Source organism: Bombus bifarius, unplaced genomic scaffold (assembly GCF_011952205.1).
Source record: "Bombus bifarius isolate JDL3187 unplaced genomic scaffold, Bbif_JDL3187 scf7180000008197, whole genome shotgun sequence".
Lineage (NCBI taxonomy): Eukaryota > Metazoa > Arthropoda > Insecta > Hymenoptera > Apidae > Bombus > Bombus bifarius.
This window is the reverse complement of record NW_022884504.1, coordinates 507,335-529,910: the sequence shown is the minus strand read 5'-3', so window position 1 is coordinate 529,910 and position 22,576 is coordinate 507,335. Positions and strand designations below refer to the sequence as shown.

General features: G+C 32.1%; 6 protein-coding genes across 8 annotated transcripts; 1 reads left to right on the top strand and 5 right to left on the bottom strand.

Moving 5' to 3' along the window:
* Window positions 1-286: 286 nt before the first annotated feature.
* On the bottom strand, window positions 287-3,179 carry LOC117209956. The gene is made up of 2 exons (XM_033452443.1): window positions 2,228-3,179; window positions 287-2,166 (listed from the first exon to the last, which is right to left on the bottom strand). Exon 2 carries the CDS (start codon window positions 2,124-2,126, stop codon window positions 378-380), a length of 1,749 nt encoding a protein of 582 aa, XP_033308334.1. The 5' UTR covers window positions 2,127-2,166; window positions 2,228-3,179; the 3' UTR covers window positions 287-377.
* A 223-nt stretch (window positions 3,180-3,402) lies between these two features.
* LOC117209957 (multiple inositol polyphosphate phosphatase 1-like) lies at window positions 3,403-9,492 on the bottom strand. Of its 2 annotated transcripts, none has more exons than XM_033452445.1 (9): window positions 9,314-9,492; window positions 6,438-6,622; window positions 6,232-6,363; window positions 5,579-5,772; window positions 5,374-5,487; window positions 4,945-5,089; window positions 4,656-4,866; window positions 4,323-4,532; window positions 3,403-4,118 (listed from the first exon to the last, which is right to left on the bottom strand). In XM_033452445.1, exons 2-9 carry the CDS (start codon window positions 6,598-6,600, stop codon window positions 3,881-3,883), a joined length of 1,407 nt encoding a protein of 468 aa, XP_033308336.1. In that variant the 5' UTR covers window positions 6,601-6,622; window positions 9,314-9,492; the 3' UTR covers window positions 3,403-3,880. The 2 variants fall into 2 exon arrangements, with proteins under 2 accessions (XP_033308336.1, XP_033308335.1); XM_033452444.1 differs by lacking the exon at window positions 9,314-9,492 and adding an exon at window positions 8,808-9,185.
* A 630-nt stretch (window positions 9,493-10,122) lies between these two features.
* LOC117209958 (multiple inositol polyphosphate phosphatase 1-like) lies at window positions 10,123-13,022 on the bottom strand. Of its 2 annotated transcripts, none has more exons than XM_033452446.1 (9): window positions 13,006-13,022; window positions 12,575-12,796; window positions 12,156-12,290; window positions 11,885-12,078; window positions 11,691-11,813; window positions 11,463-11,610; window positions 11,163-11,373; window positions 10,886-11,095; window positions 10,123-10,798 (listed from the first exon to the last, which is right to left on the bottom strand). In XM_033452446.1, the coding sequence occupies exons 2-9, from the start codon at window positions 12,771-12,773 to the stop codon at window positions 10,636-10,638; spliced, it is 1,383 nt and encodes a 460-aa protein (XP_033308337.1). In that variant the 5' UTR covers window positions 12,774-12,796; window positions 13,006-13,022; the 3' UTR covers window positions 10,123-10,635. The 2 variants fall into 2 exon arrangements, with proteins under 2 accessions (XP_033308337.1, XP_033308338.1); XM_033452447.1 differs by lacking the exon at window positions 13,006-13,022 and having other exon boundaries at window positions 10,123-10,491; window positions 10,623-10,798; window positions 12,575-12,773.
* A 1,493-nt stretch (window positions 13,023-14,515) lies between these two features.
* On the bottom strand, window positions 14,516-15,483 carry LOC117209961 (tctex1 domain-containing protein 1-like). Its single transcript, XM_033452449.1, has 3 exons — window positions 15,094-15,483; window positions 14,780-14,973; window positions 14,516-14,694 (listed from the first exon to the last, which is right to left on the bottom strand). The coding sequence occupies exons 1-3, from the start codon at window positions 15,130-15,132 to the stop codon at window positions 14,529-14,531; spliced, it is 399 nt and encodes a 132-aa protein (XP_033308340.1). The 5' UTR covers window positions 15,133-15,483; the 3' UTR covers window positions 14,516-14,528.
* A 1,002-nt stretch (window positions 15,484-16,485) lies between these two features.
* LOC117209959 lies at window positions 16,486-18,185 on the bottom strand. The gene is given in 6 exon segments (XM_033452448.1): window positions 16,486-16,935; window positions 17,036-17,266; window positions 17,355-17,442; window positions 17,515-17,735; window positions 18,020-18,061; window positions 18,063-18,185. Coding segments are annotated over 6 exon segments (804 nt in total). The 5' UTR covers window positions 18,171-18,185; the 3' UTR covers window positions 16,486-16,821.
* A 143-nt stretch (window positions 18,186-18,328) lies between these two features.
* LOC117209955 (GPI ethanolamine phosphate transferase 2) lies at window positions 18,329-22,485 on the top strand. The gene is made up of 14 exons (XM_033452442.1): window positions 18,329-18,619; window positions 18,787-18,943; window positions 19,023-19,221; window positions 19,308-19,517; window positions 19,596-19,787; window positions 19,912-20,257; window positions 20,329-20,525; window positions 20,595-20,840; window positions 20,921-21,090; window positions 21,163-21,341; window positions 21,417-21,570; window positions 21,632-21,929; window positions 22,012-22,178; window positions 22,248-22,485. The coding sequence occupies exons 1-14, from the start codon at window positions 18,604-18,606 to the stop codon at window positions 22,477-22,479; spliced, it is 2,763 nt and encodes a 920-aa protein (XP_033308333.1). The 5' UTR covers window positions 18,329-18,603; the 3' UTR covers window positions 22,480-22,485.
* Window positions 22,486-22,576: the final 91 nt, after the last annotated feature.

The following is a 22,576-nucleotide window of genomic DNA, read 5'->3' as shown; positions in this document are numbered from 1 at the left end:
TTGAAATGCCTTTAGTGGTAAGATTATCGATATTTGTTACTTAAATCGTTAGGATTATTCAGTTTCATAGACGAAACTTACAGCAACGCAACGCGGTCAAACATGCTGAAAATAAGTTGGCATTTCAAGACACAGTTTGAAGTACAGGATCATTAAGTTGATCCTAATATTAGATTGTTTAAATATTACTAAGCAAAGATTTGTGTTCAACAAATGCTCAACGTGAGTTAATAAGGATAAACAGTTCGAGAAAGCTAACGAGTTTGATGGAAAAGTTCGGCCATCCTTTTCCAAGAAAAATTCTTGTATTTCTAGTCACGTGAATTCCAAACCACTATTTATATTTCAACTACGCACAGTCTCGAATACGTGTAACTTCACGATCTGTTCAAAAATCTTTTCGTCCCCTTGTCACGGCGGAGATAGTGTATTATAATTTCACCAAAAAATGCTAAAAGCGACATTAAGAATCCACTGCATGTGATGTAAGCCAGATTCCACACGAGAGGCGATATGTACGAACTATTAATTTCCATGATGTGAGTCTTTCTTGGGCGAAATTTACCAATATAATCGTTTAACCATTTCATGCGAATACCTGCTGCATCCAAACGTATTATGGTCTTTACAAATTGATCTTTATACGGCGAATGTTTTTTCAAAAAGTACGCACTCGGTGGTTTCGCGTAACACAATTTTTCGCAGTTTTTCAGGACCTTTTTACCTTCGCGCGCATGCGAATAAATCATCATATTTACATTTCTCGTCTCTAGGAAGCAAGTAATATTATTGTGTTGCTCCAAATAATTCACGCAACTCTCTGCATTATCCATCTGGATCGCTTTTCTCTTTAACCGAGAAAAAGATTCGTCTTCGTTGAGGAAAGTTACGTTGAAGAGACCATCCAAAATAACGGGAGTCAATCCAGCGTCGTCCAACTCCTTGTAACTGTTATAATCTATCACGTTGTGCTCTTTCATGCTTATGTTGGTCAGATCAATGAACAGATTCGCCGAATACATCGACGAAGCGAGTACAATGAGAAAGAATATAATTCTTTCCGTCGTCTTCTTTGGCCTCGATGAGATGGAGGTAGCTATCAACAGACCGAAGATTTTCAATGGTTGCCACAGATCCGATTGAAATTTCAATACGACCGATAATCCCCAGAATATAAGGAGAACACAGAAATTTGTGACGATTCCGATTAAACCGCGTATCTCGATATGATTGGATTTGTATTTAACCGGCACTACTGGACACCAACTCTCGAAGCTAAAAGGTAAAGTGAAATCACATTTTACAGCATTAGCGTCCGCGAAAAGCGACAACGTCGGAATAATCATGTCAATTTTTTCATCGACTATATCAGCGAATACGTTTTCACTGGGATATACTGCGATAGTGAAGTTCATAATCCGAGCAAGTGTTTTTATAACTTTTACGTCCGGGCCTCTATACATTACAGGGTATCCCTGTGAATTTTTCGTGTACCATAAATAGCCTGCACGTTTCAGCATGCCTATTCTTATCGGGTAACCATAAAGATTGTCCACTTTATTGGAAAACAATTCTATACCCGAAACATAAGGCCGTTGATCGTAGACGTTCGTAAATGGGTTATACCGATGAACTTTCGCAGCGATTGTGTGTCTATTTAATTTCGACAACTCTAAAATCTCTATGTCAATCCAATGATTGTGCCACGTTTGCTTCAGAAGCGGTTCAAAGTTGCAATCTGCTTCCTCCATCATAGTTATCAACAAAATTTTTGGTCGATTCTTGGACACGATCGCGCGTGTGATATTTTCCGTTTGTTCGAAATTCGGTGAAGTTTTTGCGATGTAAATGTATAAAATCAGCGTTGCTTGAGATACCTGAGAGGATGACAGTTCCAAAGGATCCGAGTCGTTCACCGAAATGTAACTCGTTGGTATAGTTTGAGCCACAATTTTATAGATCTCGTTGATTATTCCGAGATTGTTTCCGTAAGGATTTTGAACGACGAGTTGAACATCCGAAAATTTGATTCTTCGAAGAACATCTATAATAGTTTGTTCAACGCTTGACAAATGATTTAAATAATTTATCTGTTGAAGCATTAGTAGATATACTGGTAGCATCATAGTGATTTTCTCAATTCCATGAATTGAGACAAAGGAAGTCCTAAAAAGATATAATTATTAAAGTTAATGTTGTTAGAGAAATAAAAAAGTCGTATACTTACAATTTGTCAATGGTAAGAAGGCTACGTCTTGGAACGACGCCACTCGCAGAATGAAACTTCTTAGATATAATTTTTTATTTGTCATTTAACGATTCTTTAATTCTCATAGATCAAGTACGCAGAGGTAAGACATCTACAAAGCTACAAACGCAGAAGAAGAGTTACAATCGACTGAAAGAGGCACCTTTATACCTCTTAACCCTTCGTGCAAAATTTCATTTATCTTAAGTGCAGCAATAGCGTACATAAACGACGTTCGTACTATATATAAAACAAATTCGTTTAATGGCACGATACTTATCAAATGCTTTTATGCACTATTACAAATATGTCGTTGTCGATTTGATTAATTCATACAAATGGAGAAAAGTATTTTAGTATTAATTTCATTAGTACTTTATGCAATGTTCATTTGCACCGTTCCTTGTATGTTCAATTAAACAACAATTTCAAACAATTAAAAAACAAATTAATGGAAAGAAGGAAGGAAATCTTTCTCGTTTAAATGATATTTGCTGATTAAGTGAGAATTATTTTAATAAGATAGGATTTTTTCATTAGCGAATTTCGTTCGCAGATAGTAGACCGGTGACGTACTTAATTAACTCTTACAACATCTTCCATTTATTGATAATTTGCCCGCCTATTGCAAATTTTATTGACCATAGCCTAGAAACGTATAAGTTATCCTTGACGATGCATTATTTCCCGCAGTTATGATATATTCACTACAATTGTACTCTTTCAAACAGCTCAATAGCAGCGACAAATTATACTAATTAACAACCCTCGGTTCAGCATTTTATACTATGAAGGTGTTTGCTAATAATTATGGAAAATTAATCGAAGGTCACGAGCGAAGAAGCTTGAAATAGCAAAAAGTTAAACTTGTTAAATTAAGACGTAAAAGTTTTTAACATCTGTCAATTATTTCCTTGACATCATCTTCCTTTATTCGAGATGACAACAGAAACTATTAATAATTAAACTTGTCATCATCTGAACTTATATGATTACCAGCAATATGGGCCAAGGTGAAAATAAATAGCATTATGCCCGAACATTTATGGTATATATATATCAGTAATTTATTTGTTCATAATTTATTTAGAAAGTAATTCGAATTATGAGTACGCAAATATAATGTACGAAGAGAGGCCTTTTTGATATTCGAATCTTCTACATTTATTAAGCGTATAGAAACACGTTGCTCTTACTTTTGCTGCGAGATTTGAGAAAGTCTGAGAGAGAATTCTAAGCAACAATGTGACGGTAATTGTGCATTATGTTTATACTTATGCGTAGTCATCACGAGTCGGACGGACATCATTAGGAAGAAAGATAATTTAAATAATATTCCACTTATACGAGTACATATTTACGATATATAAACAAATGACGATGACGATAAACAACAATAAATGCATATAAATTACGTATAGAGTGGTAGAATAGGAATAAAAGACATTAAATATTCACATTTTGGCGATTTGAAAGCGCAGTGAAATGTTGGCGAGTCGCAATGTTGAATGCTTGGAATTATCTTATTTTAATAGCCATAATGATAGTTAATTTTATACGCGTTACGTTCAACATATTATGCGTCTTCTCTAAATTACGAACATCGACAACACGTATACACCTGTTTCCTTTCTACTTTCTAATAAAGACTAGAGAGAAGCATGAAAGAAGGACGAGGAAGAAATTGGTAGTGTAAGTGGTGGCACCACTTCCATTCCAGCAAACATTAAGATCGCAATGTTTAAGCATTGGATTGAACTTCTGCTTGAAATATTCCCAATCGCAGAGACCAACATCACATCCGTCGAGCATGACCAGTTTCTCAGCCAAGTAAAACATTACTTTGTTTGGTTGACTAGTGATGTCGCATCTGTGAATAAAAATAGAAACACTCTGTGATCAAGTGTAGTCAATTTACCACAAACGTTTGTGATCTTACGATTTTAGGGCGCTGTTCTTATTTAACGATGTAACGCAATATCGTCTAATACGTAAACAATTTAGAAGGAAAATTTACATTATGTTTCATTTGTTGCGATTAATGTTTCAATTTAATTCGATAATATGTCATTACCTGTAAAATACAGCGACAAGATTCGCGGCGAAGGACGACATGAAAGAGGTTCGCCAACGACGTTTCGCCATATCTTTGTAATTAAAAGCCGTCAGTTGCGTTTGATCCTTATTAATATTCAACGTGGTCAAGAGGTTCTGCAGACTTATGATATCGCCGAAGTAGAATATGCCTTTAGGTTCGTTAGACTCTCCATTTTGTTCCACTCTCCTACAATATTGATACGCTTATTGATATCGAGAGATGACAGCTTACGAAGCGATAATAGATATTGTGCACTATGTTAAAGCAGATAGAAACTTCATTGAAATAAAGACAACAAAATGAAATTACCAAAAGTGATTCATCATGTCTTGCAAAAGGGTACATCCTAGCTGCGCATTGATTTCACGTCCATATCCGGCCTTGTAATAATAGTAGAGATCTTCGCGATACTCTAGCACACGAAGTTCTTCTTTACTGAAAACAGCACACCAAGGAGAAAGTTTCGTCACTGTCCAGGCCTTTTCGTAACGGCACATATTGTACATCGTTAGAACTGATTCTGAAAAACGAGACAAGACGTCGATAAAACGAATGAAAAATACTAGACCTTTTATTGTTTCTGAACTGTCGAGCTTACCTTTGGAAATATCGTCCAAAAACCCAAGATTCTGACTGACATTCTGTATCAGATTTTTAAATTGCGCTCCTTCTTCGAACATAATTACTTCTTTGATGGTAGTATTACTAGGACCATTATTCCACATGTTGCAGGATTTATACATCTGATACAGATAAAGTTAAATTAAAATTGAATTAGATTAAACTTAAAATTAGATTTTGATTTCTTGAAATAGTACAATTTAAAGAGCTTGCTAAAAAAAAAATAGTACAAGTGCATTTAAAAGAAAAAGGAAAACCGAGATAAATATCGGGATCTGTCTATGCAATATCTAGAGAAAATTTTCTTCACAAATTTCCAAATCATTATGAATACGTATAACGTTTATATATTGCAACTTGTATATTACCATTATTCCTTATTATATATGGAAAATAATACACTCACTGTAAGCAGAGTATCATTTATGGCAACTTCTTCTGCATCCACCGCTTGTCTGTCTCCAAACAGTCCCTCCATAAAGTAACTCATGCTGCTTTCGCGTGCATCGGTCGTTTTAAACTAAAATTAATATTTTCCAACTTAGTGAAATTAGCGAATAGTGAAATAGGTAAATTTTCATATTCTTAGTAGGATCGATCGTAGTGTATACCACATAATTTTCCGCCGTTATATTTTCGTCGATTGGTTGAAGAAGCTGCGGAAAATTGCTTTGCAATCGTCTCGCAAGCAATCTCATATCTTCCACACCTTGCGGTGTCAAAACTTCCGCTCTTTCGATTTTGAGGTACTCGTCCGTTTTCCATCTCTTTAAATTTTCTAAATCTCTGATGCACATACGGCCATCTGTGAAAAAGAAAATTGTCGAAGAGCGTATATTTCGAAAGTTGAACGAGCAAAAATCGAACCGCTGATGTAGAAAGTGAATTTTTAGGTTTCCGATGGATTAATGGCTCAAGATCAGACGTGTTCCAATTCAAAGAGACGAATTTATACATGAACTCGATAAATCTAGGGTTAACCGCTGGACTATTGATCAATATGTAAAACGACGCGTGGCGAAGATCGATACGAAAAAGTGTCAATGACCCGAATTAGAGTTTAACTGGTTTACTTGCGTTTGCTTTAACGGGAACACCTCCTTCTCGGAATTTTTCCAATAAATACTGAAACGCGGTCACACGTAAAGACGTATGAATATTTTAATCCAAATGGTGGATAATTTGGGACTTGCTTTTATTCCAATTTTAATCTAATCGTCTGTTAATTTCCTCATTTTGAAATGAAAAAATATGACAAACTCACTGTTTTGAACTTCGTGATTGCTAATTATATGATCCCGTAGATTTGTTAATTTTTGCATTTCGATATCCTCTGTCTCAGACGGGCATCGTGTACCGTGTGTAGCAAACATCCAAATTTGCTCTGCATGACAGTCTATAAGTCGATTAAAAATTGAGAAGCTTCTTACTAAATGAGAAGTTTAATGGAAAAATGATACGAATACTCACTGGGTACATCTTGAAAACGAGTTTTACCGGCGTGGACAAAATGGTAGGCAGTTTTAGTGGCCATATATAAATATGGATCATCTTCGTCCGCAAAACAAGAGTCACCGTCACGCGCGTAAACGTGACTAATTAAGAAAGTCAAGAATAGTACGTATGTATTCATTTTTAAAGATTGTCTCTTTGATCTGCAACAAGGAAGAGGTAATTATATATACATATATATATATTTTTTTTTTAGCTAGTTTCTAAAATTTTCATAATTTTATTTTTAATTTTAATATTTGTAATATTTCATAGTAATCTTAAAGAGATGCTACCAATGTATATGAAATTTCACACGAAGATTGGAAATTATTCTGCTGGTTAAACCTACATTACGTGGTTCGTGCATAAAATTTGAATTTTGTTTAAGTAATCACCGAATTAATTTACAAGCCTAATAATATGATACTAATTTTGATCCCTTTAATCGCGAAGAAACGTAAAGCAGCTACAAATAACTCTTGTTCTATAACTCTCGGAATGCATAAAATGCTTTGTTTCATTGAAGTACAGCAAGCAATAAACCTACATTTTCCTGTGCTGATGTCACATGTTACTTTACTACCGGCTTTACGAATTATCTACGACCAACTATACGTAAAATAGATCTTATGTAACCAACAGGATATTTATTCATCTCTTCCTTTTTTATTATTTTTCACGGTTAAATGCAGATACATAAGTAGGAAATTATCCTTGTTATCTTAAGGTTTATATAACCGGTAAATACACAAAACCGATAAATTTATTAATAGACACTACATTTAATAAAGTTTCGATTTAAAGATAAGTCGAAGACTGTCTGCTTTGATTTGAATATTTATAAAACGTCATACGATTCAAGGTATCGATGAGTTTAATGTTTAATCTGGTCTTGGATTTTTCGATTCTATGATGCGAAAGGAATTGTAATACGTACGTGCAATAGATATTTGCCTACCAAGGTTAAGGATAGATGTAGAACGTGCACGTGAATGTGAAAGTTAAGATGTGTTCACGCATTACGCGTATGAACAGCTACATATATTGCATAATTCGCGTCTAAGAACAGGTTCTGGAGAAGTTCTAGTCTTTACTGTACAGTTGCTATTTTTGCAGCCGAATTTAAAGCGTAACATTTGTTCTGTTTTTATCGATATTCGTCTTCGAAATTTACACCGACAGTTTTTAATTCTTTACGCGCCGACTTTTATTAAAATTCGTTTTGTATGTCTCAATGTTGCTTCAATAAACAACAGTTAAGACTGTACTTATATAAATAAAAATTAATGTTAATACCGCGAATGAAGTTAGACAAAGATACGAAATTTTTAGGAATATAATTCTTGAATGATCTATATAGATATTAAAACGTAATTTCCGAAACATAAATTATAAAATAAAATGTGCAATGATTCGCGGAGAACCTATGAAGGCGGGAGGCTGCTGAAAGAGTAATTCAAGAGTAAGTTAGATTGACGATAACGAAATTGGTAGTGGCTTGATTAGCAAAGCCTTCTCTTAGTGTAATAAGTCTACTTGGCCTACTTATTGTCAATTTCTTGTGTCCGCAAGTGCCAAGTGTCGTGTAAGCCTGGTACCGATTTGATTCTTCCGGAAAGCCTCAACGTATTACATTACGCGCTTATTCTTTTGCCACATTCCGATAGAACAGTTTCGTTCCGTAATTTCAATTTTAAAATGTGAGATATTTGTTTCTCGTTATTAATATACGCATACCAACATGAAATATGAAATGAATAAAATAAATTTTCGCATGAACGAATATTAACATTTGATACCGACTCAGAATCAATTGTCTAATGTGAATCGGAAGGAAAGTAAAACAAACTAAAACAGATTGATTTTATTCAATAAACATCGATGAACTGTAACTTTTTGTTGATAATTGAGAACAAAAGTAGGACGTCGGCGTCACGGTTGGCGATCCGTACTGCTACTATTCAACAATTTAATTATTCACAGACGAGCTTATTTATTCAAATGAAATTCCTCCTAGATGTGTAAGCGGCATTCCATCGAAAGTTGAATGAAATGAATTTCGCCGCAGCGTTTCATTCGCACCGCTTTCACGACCTGCCTCACATAATTTTTATTTCGTAAAGGGGCTATTTTATCATAGATATAACGCGAAAATATTGTATTTTAAATCTTGTTACGAAAATGTACAATCATAACGTTATCAGAAATCAAAATGATTATACTAATCTTATTATAAGAACAAAAATTTGTCGAAAGAATTTTTCAAGAAATTACTAAAATTATAGTATTATTGGAATTATTTTGTACTAGGAATTAAAAAATTTTTCATACTCATTAAGAAATTACCGTATTCTTTACGTCCTGTTCAAGCGCATTAAATCGAGTACGGGTTTATAGACCTGAAAAGAGAGAGTGCGACCGACAGTATTGTTCACTTTTCCTCAATCGGCGGAGTGCTTTGCCCTCTGCAATTCTGGGCAAATGAGATCGTATCAATGTTTCATAAACACTTCAACACAATCGATCTTTCGTTGAAACTTATGATTATTTTCTTCTCATTCTTCGAACTGAAACGACACGAAAACCATTCGATGCGATTCGTACGATAAGCTATGTCAGATTCAACTTTTATCAATAAGTCTTGATGTTCTTTCTTTTTCTTTCTTTATTTTTTATACGAAGATTACACGACCAAGTTTCAGAACTTCACGACTCGACGCGGCGCTTGGAACGATCGATCTTCGACGATAGATTCCACGGATTCCCTAGTAATATCAAGGATTTGCGCATGAATCGCTGGCTACTATAATCACTATATCACTGTTTAAAATACAAGTCAACTGTGACAATACCATGAAATGCGCGTAGTCGTTGTTTGTATGCCGATCGCGACCACCTTTCGAGGCGGCAGCTCGTGTGGCACTGCCGTAAGGTCGTCGAGCTTCGTTGCTCCTAGCGTGTAAAAGTCGTATAGTTTCAGCGATAGACCCCGCGAATTGTGTATTACGGTTTGTAGCCTTTGAACCTTCGTTGGCCCAACGTAGTGTTTCATGCGTTCTATAAAATCGTAAAGGTCCGTCACTTTGAGCACGCGCAATCAATAAGAACCTGGGGAAACAAGTCCCCTAAGTTCCGCTAAAATAACCTGCTATAACAGTTTATTTTTCGTCACGACACATATGGACGTATTACGAACGTTTACAAGACTCTGAAAATAAATTGTTCGTATCGTTAAAAATCTTTCTTTCGTATTCTGAGAAACTGCTGGGAAGATTGAAGGTAAACTACTGAAAAAACTAGATTGAAATTTTTTTCAAGTATTTCAGGCATCAGATTATCATTCGTTACAACGTTTAAACGCACACCCCTGCTGACCAGCATTGGTCACGGTATTCCAGGTGCCACTGACATAAGGTCGTCAAGCTTCGTTGATTCGTATGTGTGCAGTCTATACATTTTGTACTCTGCTAAAGCTATATAGTTACTGGAACTGAAGAAGTAATTACGTTCTACGAGAATATTTATTAATACTGTAGAATGTATTTAAATATCGACGGTGAATTGTAAATCATAAATCAATGAATTATAATCATAAATCAGCGAATTAAAATGACTAATACGTAATTGATTAACCGATTAACTCGGGAGATAGATATGTGTAAAATGGATATTCAAGTATAAATACATTAATCCTAATATTCTAATTTCACGCAGCACGTAGATTATATTTATGTATTTAAATACAGTACAGTAATTACGTAGTAATACAGTAGTCATTACAGATGGCAAATAAAATATAATAACAAATGATAATAAATATTATTACTCCGCTATCTCTTTCGAAGTTAAACAAATATGTATAAAGATTTTTCTGATGATATCAAGTAAACGTGATTAAATTTGAAGGTGTCATATATGAGCATATCGTTCATCACACCAGCTTATATGACAGTAATATAAGGTCGTCTAGCTTCGTTGCTTCAAACATATACGTACAGGTTGTCAGACTGTAATTTCTTCAACACAATTCCTGACAAAAGCACATACGATAATCTACGTAATCACTACGGAATCACTCCTACTATTAAATTACTTCATTGTTATCTTTTGCGTAACGCTTACCATTAATACCATTAATAATAAAATAAGATTCTACGTTACATGTAATATATAATTATTTTGTTGTATCAGCTTTACAAAAATCTGTGTTACAGTCGAACGCGTTGGGTCCCATTTTCTCCTTCAAATATTCCCAGTCGCACACGCCCAATTCACAACCTTCGTAGTCTAAAGGTTTCTCGTTTAAGTAAAACCTAACTTTATTCGACGAATCGCACCTGAAAGCAGTTTTAACGCGAGAAAGGAATAAATTGATCCGAGTAGCTGAAATATGAGAACAAAATCCAAAATAATCCTTGACGTACCTATAGAAAATGGCTGCAAGATTCGCAGCGAACGGCGCCAGGCGGGAACTATTCCACTTTCTGTTTCTCATACTTTCAAAATTCGAAGCTTTCAAAGGTATCGAGTCTTTTGCAACCCCCATCGTTGTTAAAAGCAATTGAAGCGCCGTACTATGAGTGAAATAGAAAATGCCTTGTGGTTCTTCGCTTGAGTCTTCGTTCTCCAATTTTCTAAAATATCAACGATGTACCTTAACGCAGTATTTGTAGTATTTATATTAACAATACTGACGCTTACCTAAAACGATTAAACATGTCCTGTAACGGTGGACATCCAATGACACTGCTCATTTCTTCGCCGTAACCGGCGTGGTAATAATAATACAGATCCTCTTCGTACTCGAATAGTTCATCTTCGTGCTTTGTAAAAGCGGCACACCAGGGCGATCTTTCATTTACGTACCAAGCATTTTCAAAAGTGCATGCGGTGTACATAATTAAAACATCATCTAAATCAAGTTGATCAATCAATCTTCGCTGATAATAATTAATACGAAAAATAAATTTATTCAGATTCTCGTGGAATAATATTTTATACCGAAAGAGAGGCTGTTCGAAAAGCCAAGTCGCTGACTAACATTGCCGATTATTTCTCTGAATGATGGACTATCTAAAAATTTATCAACTTCAGATTTGCCCGTCAAATTATGCACTTGTTCCAACCATGCCTTGCAAATTTTATAATACTAAAAGCGAGGTAAGTATGTTCTCATACGAGAAAATGCTATTTTAATGACTGATGATTAGTATCAATATTTTTATCAACCTGTAACAGAGTATCCTCAGAAGTTGGTACTACCACCGTGTTGTCGATGGTTACATTACCGAAGAGCCCATTAATAAAATTTTCCATACTAGCTATAGTTCGTTGCAGATCTGTTGACCTAAACTATACATATATCAAAGTTAAATGAATCGATTGTCATCCAAGTATGTAAACATTACGCGTTAAAGGCTTACTTTGTATATTTTCTTTAAAGTATCAACCGGATAGGATTGCAAAAGTTCCGGGAAATAATCTTTAAACCGTGCACCAAGCGATGATAAATCTTTTTCACCTTGAGTTGTCAAATACTTGGATCGGTGGTTTTTAAGATTTGGATCTAACTTCCACGTTTTTAGTTTCTCTAAGTCCTTCTGGCATAAACTACCATCTACAAATACATCGCGTTATACGAAAACGGAAAGTTATTATGAACTGACAAAAAGATCTTTCGAGGTTCTTACTTACTTCCATATTTTTCATGATTCTCGATGATGCTACTTTGAAGTTTTGGCAAATTATGTTTCATGCTTTTGATCTGATCCTTTCCAGGATTGCGAGTTCCGTGCCTAATTAACATCCAAATTTGGACTGGCTTGCAATCTAGAGAAAAAAGCAGTAAAAAATATATAATGTATAAATAAGAAGCAGAAGTAAAAAGTATCAGTGCAAGAGTTGTTACGTTATTCAAAATATTTCAGATGATAACAGTCTGTAATCACACAACTTTCTTATTCTTTTGCCTCACTAATGATCGTGCGACCGCTTAGTGCAGTTATAAATAATCAAAGGAGAACAAAATATATTAGAAGTTACGACACTATTTATTCTATTCGACATGTTATAATACATTATGTATTCTAAAGTGACACTCTGTAATTACTTACTTGGAAGAGTAGTATTTTTAATTAAGCCATGTTCGACTTCATAAGCCGTCTTCGTACCAGCGCATAGATAGGGATGTTCATCGTCGGAATAACAATAATTACTATCACTTAAAACTAACTCGTTTGTCAAACAAAAAAGTGTAATTAATATCGCAAAAATGTTTACTCTCGACATACTTCCTTTACGAAAGAACTGCATGCTGTGTATGCTGCGTCTGTAATCTAAAATGGAATAAGTACACAGTGAATAATTTAAAACGTATGTTACATAAATTACGACACATTTTAGGAAGAACGCTATCTAAAAACGCTATATAAAGCATATGTACATTATTTCACAAAAGATGGAACCGTATTGTATTTGAAACAAAAAGTAAAATTATCATGCGAAGACAACTGTGGAATGCAAATTTTGTATAATAGGTACGTACGTTCAAACAAACTCACGTTTAATCTCTGCTATTCACTTACTCCAGTTGTGCGATACAAATGTTACTAACTAAGCGTTCCTTTCTTTTATAACAGGGAACTGCCTCGACTACGTCCTATCAGTAGCCTCAGGTTATAATGCTTTACGAGGCTTAGTATTTCCGAGTGTATATTCAAATTGCTAATAGACTGTACATAAAAAAAGGTATAATGTAATTCGTATATCTGTATGGATCAGAAAGTACAGAAAATTCGACGGGTAAAATTTGATGGTCGATAACCGGTTTGACAACTGGTTTTATAAAACCTACCTTAAATAAAACAATTCAGTCTGCGTATGTCATGGAAAAACATCTATATAAACTTTGTATTTTGTATTAACAATTTATGATAGTACATACGTATATTGACAGCATTTCTTTTACATCAATTATCGACGGTTATAATTATGTTTTAATAATTTACGATCAATGACTTTTATTTCTGTAATATTCTAATACTAAAGAGGAAATGCATGTCAACGAAGCAGAACATTTTTATAGCATAGCATTTTTAATTGTTAACGAATATACTTGTTGAAAAAGAAACTGCAATCGTTAAATTTGTTGTATACTAATTCATATCAAGCAAAAAGATTTTATTTTACTCAAACTAGATTAGATTACCTTGGATAAGAAACGCACGAGATAAACGTAACGTTAAAAAAGCACCTGGTTATTGATATACGTATATCAATAAACTATAGAATCATAAAAACCATAACAGCAACAAGGTAAATGAAAATCTTTGATTTTATTGATCGTAGTGTTGCGATAAATACTTGTATGATTTGAACCTGGCAATTGCGAATGATAATTAGAAAAGATATTGTGTCTAGCTTTAAATAAATTATGACAATAATTTTCTTGAGTACGCAATCGATAAAGATAAACAAAGTTGTGTTTAAATCAGTGTATGCATACACGAGTTGATTCTTATTATTACTACATGTTCTTGCTATTTCTCACAATTATTGGTAAAAGCCTATCACTCATTGACGTCGATACCACAAAGCGAATGATCTGATGAAAATCAAGAGAACATTGTTCAAATTTTAATTTCGTCGTGAATAAATATTAACATACAATCAGTCTCGAAAATATTCGGACATTTTATAACTCACCCTTTTGTTCAATAACATGTTTTAAGCAGTTTAGTATGTTGATTATTTTTTATTAGTAATCGACGCTGTATTTTATTATTCTATTAACTGAATTTATCATTTTTCCTTAGTGTTTATTGTTGTCTGTTTATTAATTCTACGGTTCAATTCATTTTTGTTTTAAATCAAAAGTTTTTTCATTCTGACACATATATACTATACTTCAATATATTGTAAAACATTTTTATTGTTTTATCTTCGTCTGTTTCAGATACAGAACATAGAAGTCAAAGTTATGGTAGTGTTCGAATATTTTTGAGACCGACTGTACGTAGTTTGGTAGATAATAAGAGCGAAAAATTACTAAGAAGGTGATAGTTCAACTTATTCACAATAAAGGCCAAATACACAACAGTAGGCATGAAAAGTTCGAGCTCCGTATGTAAATGTGGAGTAATTGTCTTTTCCAGCGTCCCAAAGAAAGCCTATAGATGATTGTATAGATTGATTTGCTTTCTCTATGATGGTCACATTGACTACGATTTTATATCTGAATATAAATGTAATTCATTAAAATATATAATAATTCCTGGATTTATTAAGATAAAGTGTATCAACAATAAGAAAATAATTACCTATCGAAGTTCAAAGTTTTAATTTTTTCTCTAATTTCAGTGGCTACTAACTCACAAAGCTTCAGACACTCCACAGCATTATAAGAGATATCTTCTAATTTAGTTATCATTATCGTCTTTACAATCTTATCCACTGTATCTATTTTAAAAGGATTGTAAGCATTCAGACGATAAGTGTTCTGATATTTTGGCGCCTACAAACATGTAACAAATCAAAGCAAATAAAAATCCATATTCATCAGATTTACCAAAAATTAGGTATTACCAAAGGTAATTGGTACTACTTGAAGTAGTAAAATTATAATGATCCTCACCTCTCGTTCGTTATCGTAGTTCGTTAAATGGTTATCCATATCTAATTGAGAAAATATATAAAATATAATAAATATAGTATATGATTAAAGATATGGCTACACCTGGCAAGTTGCATCTGATAACTAGCGCCTATCTTAATAATTGAATAATTTTTCCTTGAAATACTTGTCACTCATATCTATACAATCACGAATGGTTGCTTAGAAACCAAACTAAACATGTTGATTAATCAATTTTGTGCTAAAACAGGATCAATAAAGATAGTCCATCGATACTGAATATTTGGAAATATAAACGAAATATTGTCCTCTTGTATTGAACACGATGTTAATATTATTATTTTTTTGAATATAAAAATATATTTCAAATTTATTCAAATATTTATTTATTTAAAAATATGTTTGTTAGATGTTATTTGAGTATTTAAATATATTTTTAAATAACTTTTAAAATCGTTTCCATCATATGGAATAGAGTAAGCATAGATAGCATTCAACTCGGTATCGATCTATGCGATATATCGAACTAATTTGAATTATCGAAATATTGCGCGCTTCCGTGGAGTTAAGAACCTGGGTCTTTTCACATCATTTTAATCGGCGTCATTCAGTTAATTGAAATTGTATTGTAAATTGTATTATTTAGTGCAAAATATTGTTCCTTTTTATAAATATTTCTTGTAAAAATTTATTTATTGTGACATAAGTAACTTTGCCAATATTTCCTATTTGGCCCCCTAGCATAGCCATGGAGTAATACTTAATTGAACCAAAAACAAAAGAGTAAAGTATACTTTCAAACGATACTGTCCTTATCAATGATGAATTGTGTAGGTATTCTGTTAACAATTGAATTTCATTTTGATATTACGGAATAACATACAAAATATTAAATAATACATAAATATTCATATATTTTTTATAATAACATATTTAAAGTTTTACATCAATTTAATCAGTTAAATAAAATAAATTGTATTATACGACAGATTGACAGTTCTTTGGCTTCGTTTTACATTATGTTACTTTTACAACTGTGAGTTTAATCCATATGTAATTCAATATAACAATATTTAAAATTTGCTCATTAGTTGAATACATACAAATTTCATATCACTTATAGATATTATACATGTGTAACTTTAATTAGAAGCAATCACCAAGACACAAACATATATTTTAATGTTTAAAAATTTATTTATGTATTGTTAGTATAAAAAGCATTGATAAATAACTTTTAGCATTTTATTGTTGAAACAAATGTGTTAGAAATGAAAGCATAAAAAAAATAAATAAACATAGAAACATTTAAACAAAATCAGAATATCATTTTAGCACAGAAAGATATACATTCATGCCTAAGATTTAGCATTGGAAATGGGAGCTTTATAATTTGTTTTATTATGAGAATTATTTTTATTTAATGAAACAGACTCTATCATACAATTTTGATACTAAATGCGGGACATGAATGTACTTCTTATTTAATAATATATTACACTTCTGTATGATGTCTGTTGACATCCATCACTTTAAATACTAATACACAAAATATAGGCTTGTGCTACTTTACTCTACATGGAGATCAAAGTCTACTGACACATTGAAAGAATTATGTGTCAATTGGAACCTTACTTCTTTCTTTTTAATTAATTAAGTAATAAACATATTTGGTAACAAAGACTTCATAAAGATACATCTTCCCATGCATAAAATTCATTAATTATCCTAAGACAACAATTCAACTTCAGCTTGAATATTTTGTCGTGCTTGCTCTTCATATTTTTCTCGAAATTCCTTTGTGGCAAAAATATTTGGGATCTGCACAAAGTTCTGCAGTACCTAATTTTTTTAACATGAAAAAAGAATAATCAGAAAATAATGTGTACATATGCAAAGGAATAGACATATTTAAGTATAATACATTCAATAGTACTGTTACCTTTAAACGTAATGCAGTATACATTGGCTCACTAAGAAAAGAATATTCTCCACGTATTTTTTCTCTATATTCTGCATAACTTTCTGGACAAGATCCTAACACAGCCATGTCCAAATCTAAAAAGTAATGAGCATCTTCACCACCAAAGGCACCACCAATTTTATGTGCATCAGTACTATGTGTTGCAGCTACTTTCAGAAGTTCACAAGCTTCTTCTCTTAATTGTGCATCCTATGTGCATAAAAAAACAATGTAAAAAATGTATATTCTTCTATCTAATGATGAGAATAACAATCTTATATCATAAACTGATAATTACAGCAGGAATTTCAGCTTCATCTGCAAATGCATTAAAATGCTCCAAATTCTTGTTTTCACCATCTAAAGCTTTGGGATCATATTCAAAGCTATAAATTTAAATTATTAAAATTATAATTTATTCATATTATTTCTTTACTTGAGTTTATGTTGCTACTTACTTTTGAAAAAATAAGGCAAGAAGCACAGCTTGTGGATTCTTCAAGTTATTCTTAATTTCATAATAACAATTCAATTTATCATGAAGAGAATCTAGATTATGATAAGTACGTTTTTCTTCTGAATAAGCTTCTTGTAGTTTTGTGAACCATGTGTCACAGACATCACTATTTAATCCATCAATTGCTTCTTTCCAGCTTTCTTCTATTGATGCCATTTCCCTCTGAAATTGTTTGTAGGTGTCTTTTGAAATATTTTCACTTAGAAATTTCAATTAACTATTTTTACTAAATCTACGATTTCAAATTTGGAAGAAACAAAATGTTTTCGTATACAAATGAATAGTAGTACTGTTATAGTAAAGAGAAAATTGTTTGGAAACGAAATAAATTATCTTCGTTAATTCCACATACTCACAGTGTATCAAAGGAGTCAAACAATGTGATAGTATAACTTATTGTTAGAGACGAAAAGTAAGAAATTGTGCTACGTTGAAATTCTGATTACCGAAACATAATGCGTCGCTGCGGGTGCCTGCTGACTGAGTGAATTCTGCTTGGTAAAATAAAGTCGGCTTCCATTTATTGATCGGATTGTGTTCGAGTTTTATCAACGAAATATAGCGTGATTTATAATCATCATTGTTTGTATAAAACATTATATTTGATCTTTTTAGAATATTTAATATGTTAAAAACTAATAAAAAGATATAAAGGTTTGAATTTAATTTTAATTATCTATCAAAGAAAACATATTTGCATTCAATTGTCTGGTATCTGCGGTTAGTTGGTAACCCTTGTCGAGTATTTTAGAATATGTGGGGATAACATACATCTGTCGCTAGTTTTGTTTGGCTTAAAATTTACCGCTACCGCGAGAAAAAGAGATTAGTTTACAGTATTCATATAAAATATGAAATTGTTCTTATAGTATAAAATAATGTTGAAAGGCATTTTATGTCTATAAGTGATAGCATATTATAGGTTGTAATATTTTCTTAATGAGGAAATGAAGACTGACAAAAATGTATTTAAGAAACTGTTGCATATTCGGTCTTTTGATAGCTTAACCTTAAAGTTATATGAAATAATATGGAAATAATAGAAAGTAACATATAAATAAAATTTATAATAAAATAAATTAAATTTTTGATACGGTGAAATTAATTATTATAGTAAAAAATGAGAGGTATAGTTATCAATTTAAAATTATTTTGTATTGTATTACATCAATGAAGCACTTGTATGTGCCTATAAATTTTTCTTTAATTGCAGAAAAAGAAATGGATAGGAATATTGTTATATTATTATATATAATTTTTGTTGGATTCTTGTCCATTGCATTATTTTTGTATGGGTTTTTTCCTTTGATGTACTATGATAACACTATAGCAACACAAGATAATATACCAGAATTTATTGAAAATACAAGGTGAGTTCAAGAAATATGTAAAAAATATAGGTAGGCAAAGGAAATGTATTTTATATAATTTATACCACAAATCTTTTAGAGTAAAGATAGATACATTGTATCAACCAATAGCTAAAAGATTGATCATTATGGTCATTGATGCTTTGAGGTGGGATTTTATAACGGGCTCAATTGGAAAGATTGCAATGCCTGTAACAAGTAGCCTTATATCAAATTCTTCAGCTTCTCTATTACAAACTAAAGTACAACTACCAACTGTTACAATGCCTAGAATAAAGGTGCCAGGTTTTAAATAAAGTTCATTGTAAATCTTGTTCTTGAAAACTATAGAAATATAAAGAAAATAATATTTTATATAACTTAGGCAATTACTACCGGTATGATACCAAGTTTTATTGATGTAGTTCTAAATTTTGGAAGTAAACCAGTTACCGGTGACAATGTGCTCCTCCAAGCAAAAAGAACTGGTTACAAATCAGTATTCTATGGAGATGATACTTGGATCACATTATTTCCCTCTATATTTGATCGTTATGATGGTACTACATCATTCTTTGTAACAGATTTTACTGAGGTATTTTCTGTTTTTGTTTTTGTTATATCTTTATACAGTACTATATATAATTACATACAATAAAATTCTCTAATTCAGGTTGATAATAATGTAACTAGACATATACACAAAGAATTGTATAACAATAATAACTGGTCCATAATGATTCTTCATTACTTAGGACTTGACCATATTGGTCATGTTCACGGACCATTTAGTCCACTGATCAAAACCAAACTTAAAGAAATGGATAGTGTGATAGCAGAAATTCAGATTAAAGTTCAAGAATGGGTAGGTCTGGTATAATATCTAAAATATTATGCTTAACCAAAGTATAATATGAAACATCTTTTTCACAAGAAATTACAATTCATTTCATACATTTATAAAATCAATATAATCTTATTATCTTCAGAATCAAAATAATGATTCTACTTTGTTTATTGTCTGTGGGGACCATGGGATGAAAGATTCTGGTGGTCATGGTGGTTCAACAATATCAGAAACAACTGTACCATTTATTGCAATTGGTGGAAAAAGTCATAAAAATCACATTGAAGGTCCCATAGAAATATCACAAATAGATATTGCATCTACATTATCTGTTATCTTGGGAGTGCCAATACCATATTCTAATATAGGAACTATCTTCTTGGACTCTTTATATGATTTACCTATTTCAAAAAAGTTATTTATACTTTATTATAATTCAAATCAAATATTTAATCATTTCAAAAAGTTAGCTAATTATGAGTCTGAATGTGAGTAAATCAATTATATTTAACTATATACAAACTTTGAGACAATATCATGCATTTATTGATTATTACAGATGCATATCACAAATATTTGGAAGCGATAAAGCTTCACAATGCATGGTTAAACATCAAAGATCATCCAGATGGTATGACAGATGATATTGTGCTTTGCTATAAGACTGCATTGAAGGGGATGAAAGAAGTCCTTATGTATAGCATAATAAAATATGACTTCCAGATAATAACAATATCTATAATTTTTTTATGCCATGTAAGAATCAAAAGTTAGCTCAATTCTCCATTATGTTAACTCTTCTATATAACGACTTAACTATTTCAGATTATTTGCATCTTATTGGGGAAAATGTCTTCCAAGTCAGCACCACTAAAAAATGTTGCATTTTTTATTATTCTAAATGTGCTTTCATGGCTATTTATCAGTTATGTTTGGAAAGATGAAAACACTGTGCTACTTGATACAAAGAACTTATTTGCCACTGTGATAACGTTATGCATAATGATTGTTTTGATAATAAATTCTTACTTGCTTGCCAATATTAGAGGTTTTCACATTTTTAGGTCTAAGGTAAAAGAAATTATATAAATTCAAATACTTAAAAGGTTTGCTTGCATACATTGTAATACGATTCTTTCTTTAAAAATTAGAAAACTGACAAAGGAGTAGAAAAGTGGCTCCTTTCATTTGGGAGCCTAATACATGCAATTAGCCTTGCTGGTACTAGCTTTGTTGAGGAAGAACATCAAACTTGGTATTTCTATTGGGTTACAGCCCTCGTATCGCTACTTTATAACTTTATCACAAAATTTTTACGATCGTAAGATAATTTTTTTATTAACATAAAGTACTAAATTATTTAGGATATTAAGTTTTTAGCATCACGTTTCAGCCACTACCAACAAAATTTACATGCACAAATTAGTATTAAGCTTTTATTACTACTGATAGGACACAGAACTCTCAGAAAATTAAATAGTACCGGTGATAAGTATGCTCATCTTCCTGACATAGCAGGATTTTTGATAAAACAAGAAAGCAAGATGGGCATGACGATTGTGCTTATCATTGGTAATTAAATTATAATTTACCATTTAAAGTAACAAAATTAGAACATATTGTAAAGTCTTAAAACCATTTTCTCAGGTCTCGTACTTTTGATGTGGATCGATCTTATTCACGGGAGTAGGAAGCGTAAAGATCTATCATTCTTGTTGAATTCAATAGCTTGTATGTGCATTTATCTTCGCCATATGCATAATAATATGGTTATCAAAATACCATTTTACCCTCAAACTAGGTAAGCTTGTTGCTTACATTAAAAATTTGTGCATACTTTGAAATGTGATCATTTGTTACAGAGGAATATTCGAAGTACAAATTTACTGGTTTTTACTCATAATGAATTTTGTAAATTACATTTACGATCTTATCCATATAAGAAAATGCAATGCTAGCTCCTTTCTGAGAATTTCATTGTATTTTATTATACAAATGTGGATTATGATCGCAGCAATGCTTCATCAACCACACAGTGTTATACTCTTGCCATTTCAAATAATCGTTAGTAGCGTGATTTATGAGATTAATAAGAACGGTACTACGCAAGATATTCAAGTATTATATGTTTTGGCCGGCAATGTGTTTTACTTTTATCAGGTAATAGTCTAACATTAGATAATTTCTGATGTTATTACTGCCATAAAGTGAATTTTAAACAAAACAATCGATTTTTTACCAGGGAAATTCTAATAGTTTAGCGACTATCGATGTAGCTGCGGGTTACATTGGTGTACAGTCATACATGCCATTTATTAATGGTTCGTTATTATTAATCAATACTTATGCAGCACCGGTTTTGGCCTATTTTTTACTTATTTATCATGCGATCTTACAACATCCATATAAGTGAGTAATTTTAATTTAATTTTTCAAATAATGGAATACTAATGTAATAGTGGTAATGTTATTTTTCAGTACTCCTGAAATTATTACGCGATTTAGCAAAACATGTATTACATGGAGATTGTTGCCAATAGCTATTTACACAATTATAATCAGTATTCAGCGTCATCATTTGTTCGTTTGGTCAGTATTTTCGCCGAAATTATTATATGAAGCTGTACACTCTGTTGTTATTTGTTTGGCCGTGTTCGTTATGCTGATCTTAGCTACAGTTCAAGAAATAATAAATAATTATGAAAGATGACTTTATGTTTCTTGTATGATTTATTTATCCAAAACATCATAAACGTTAAATTGGAAAATGTTGAAATTAACGACAGGAATATATTAAATTTAAGGAA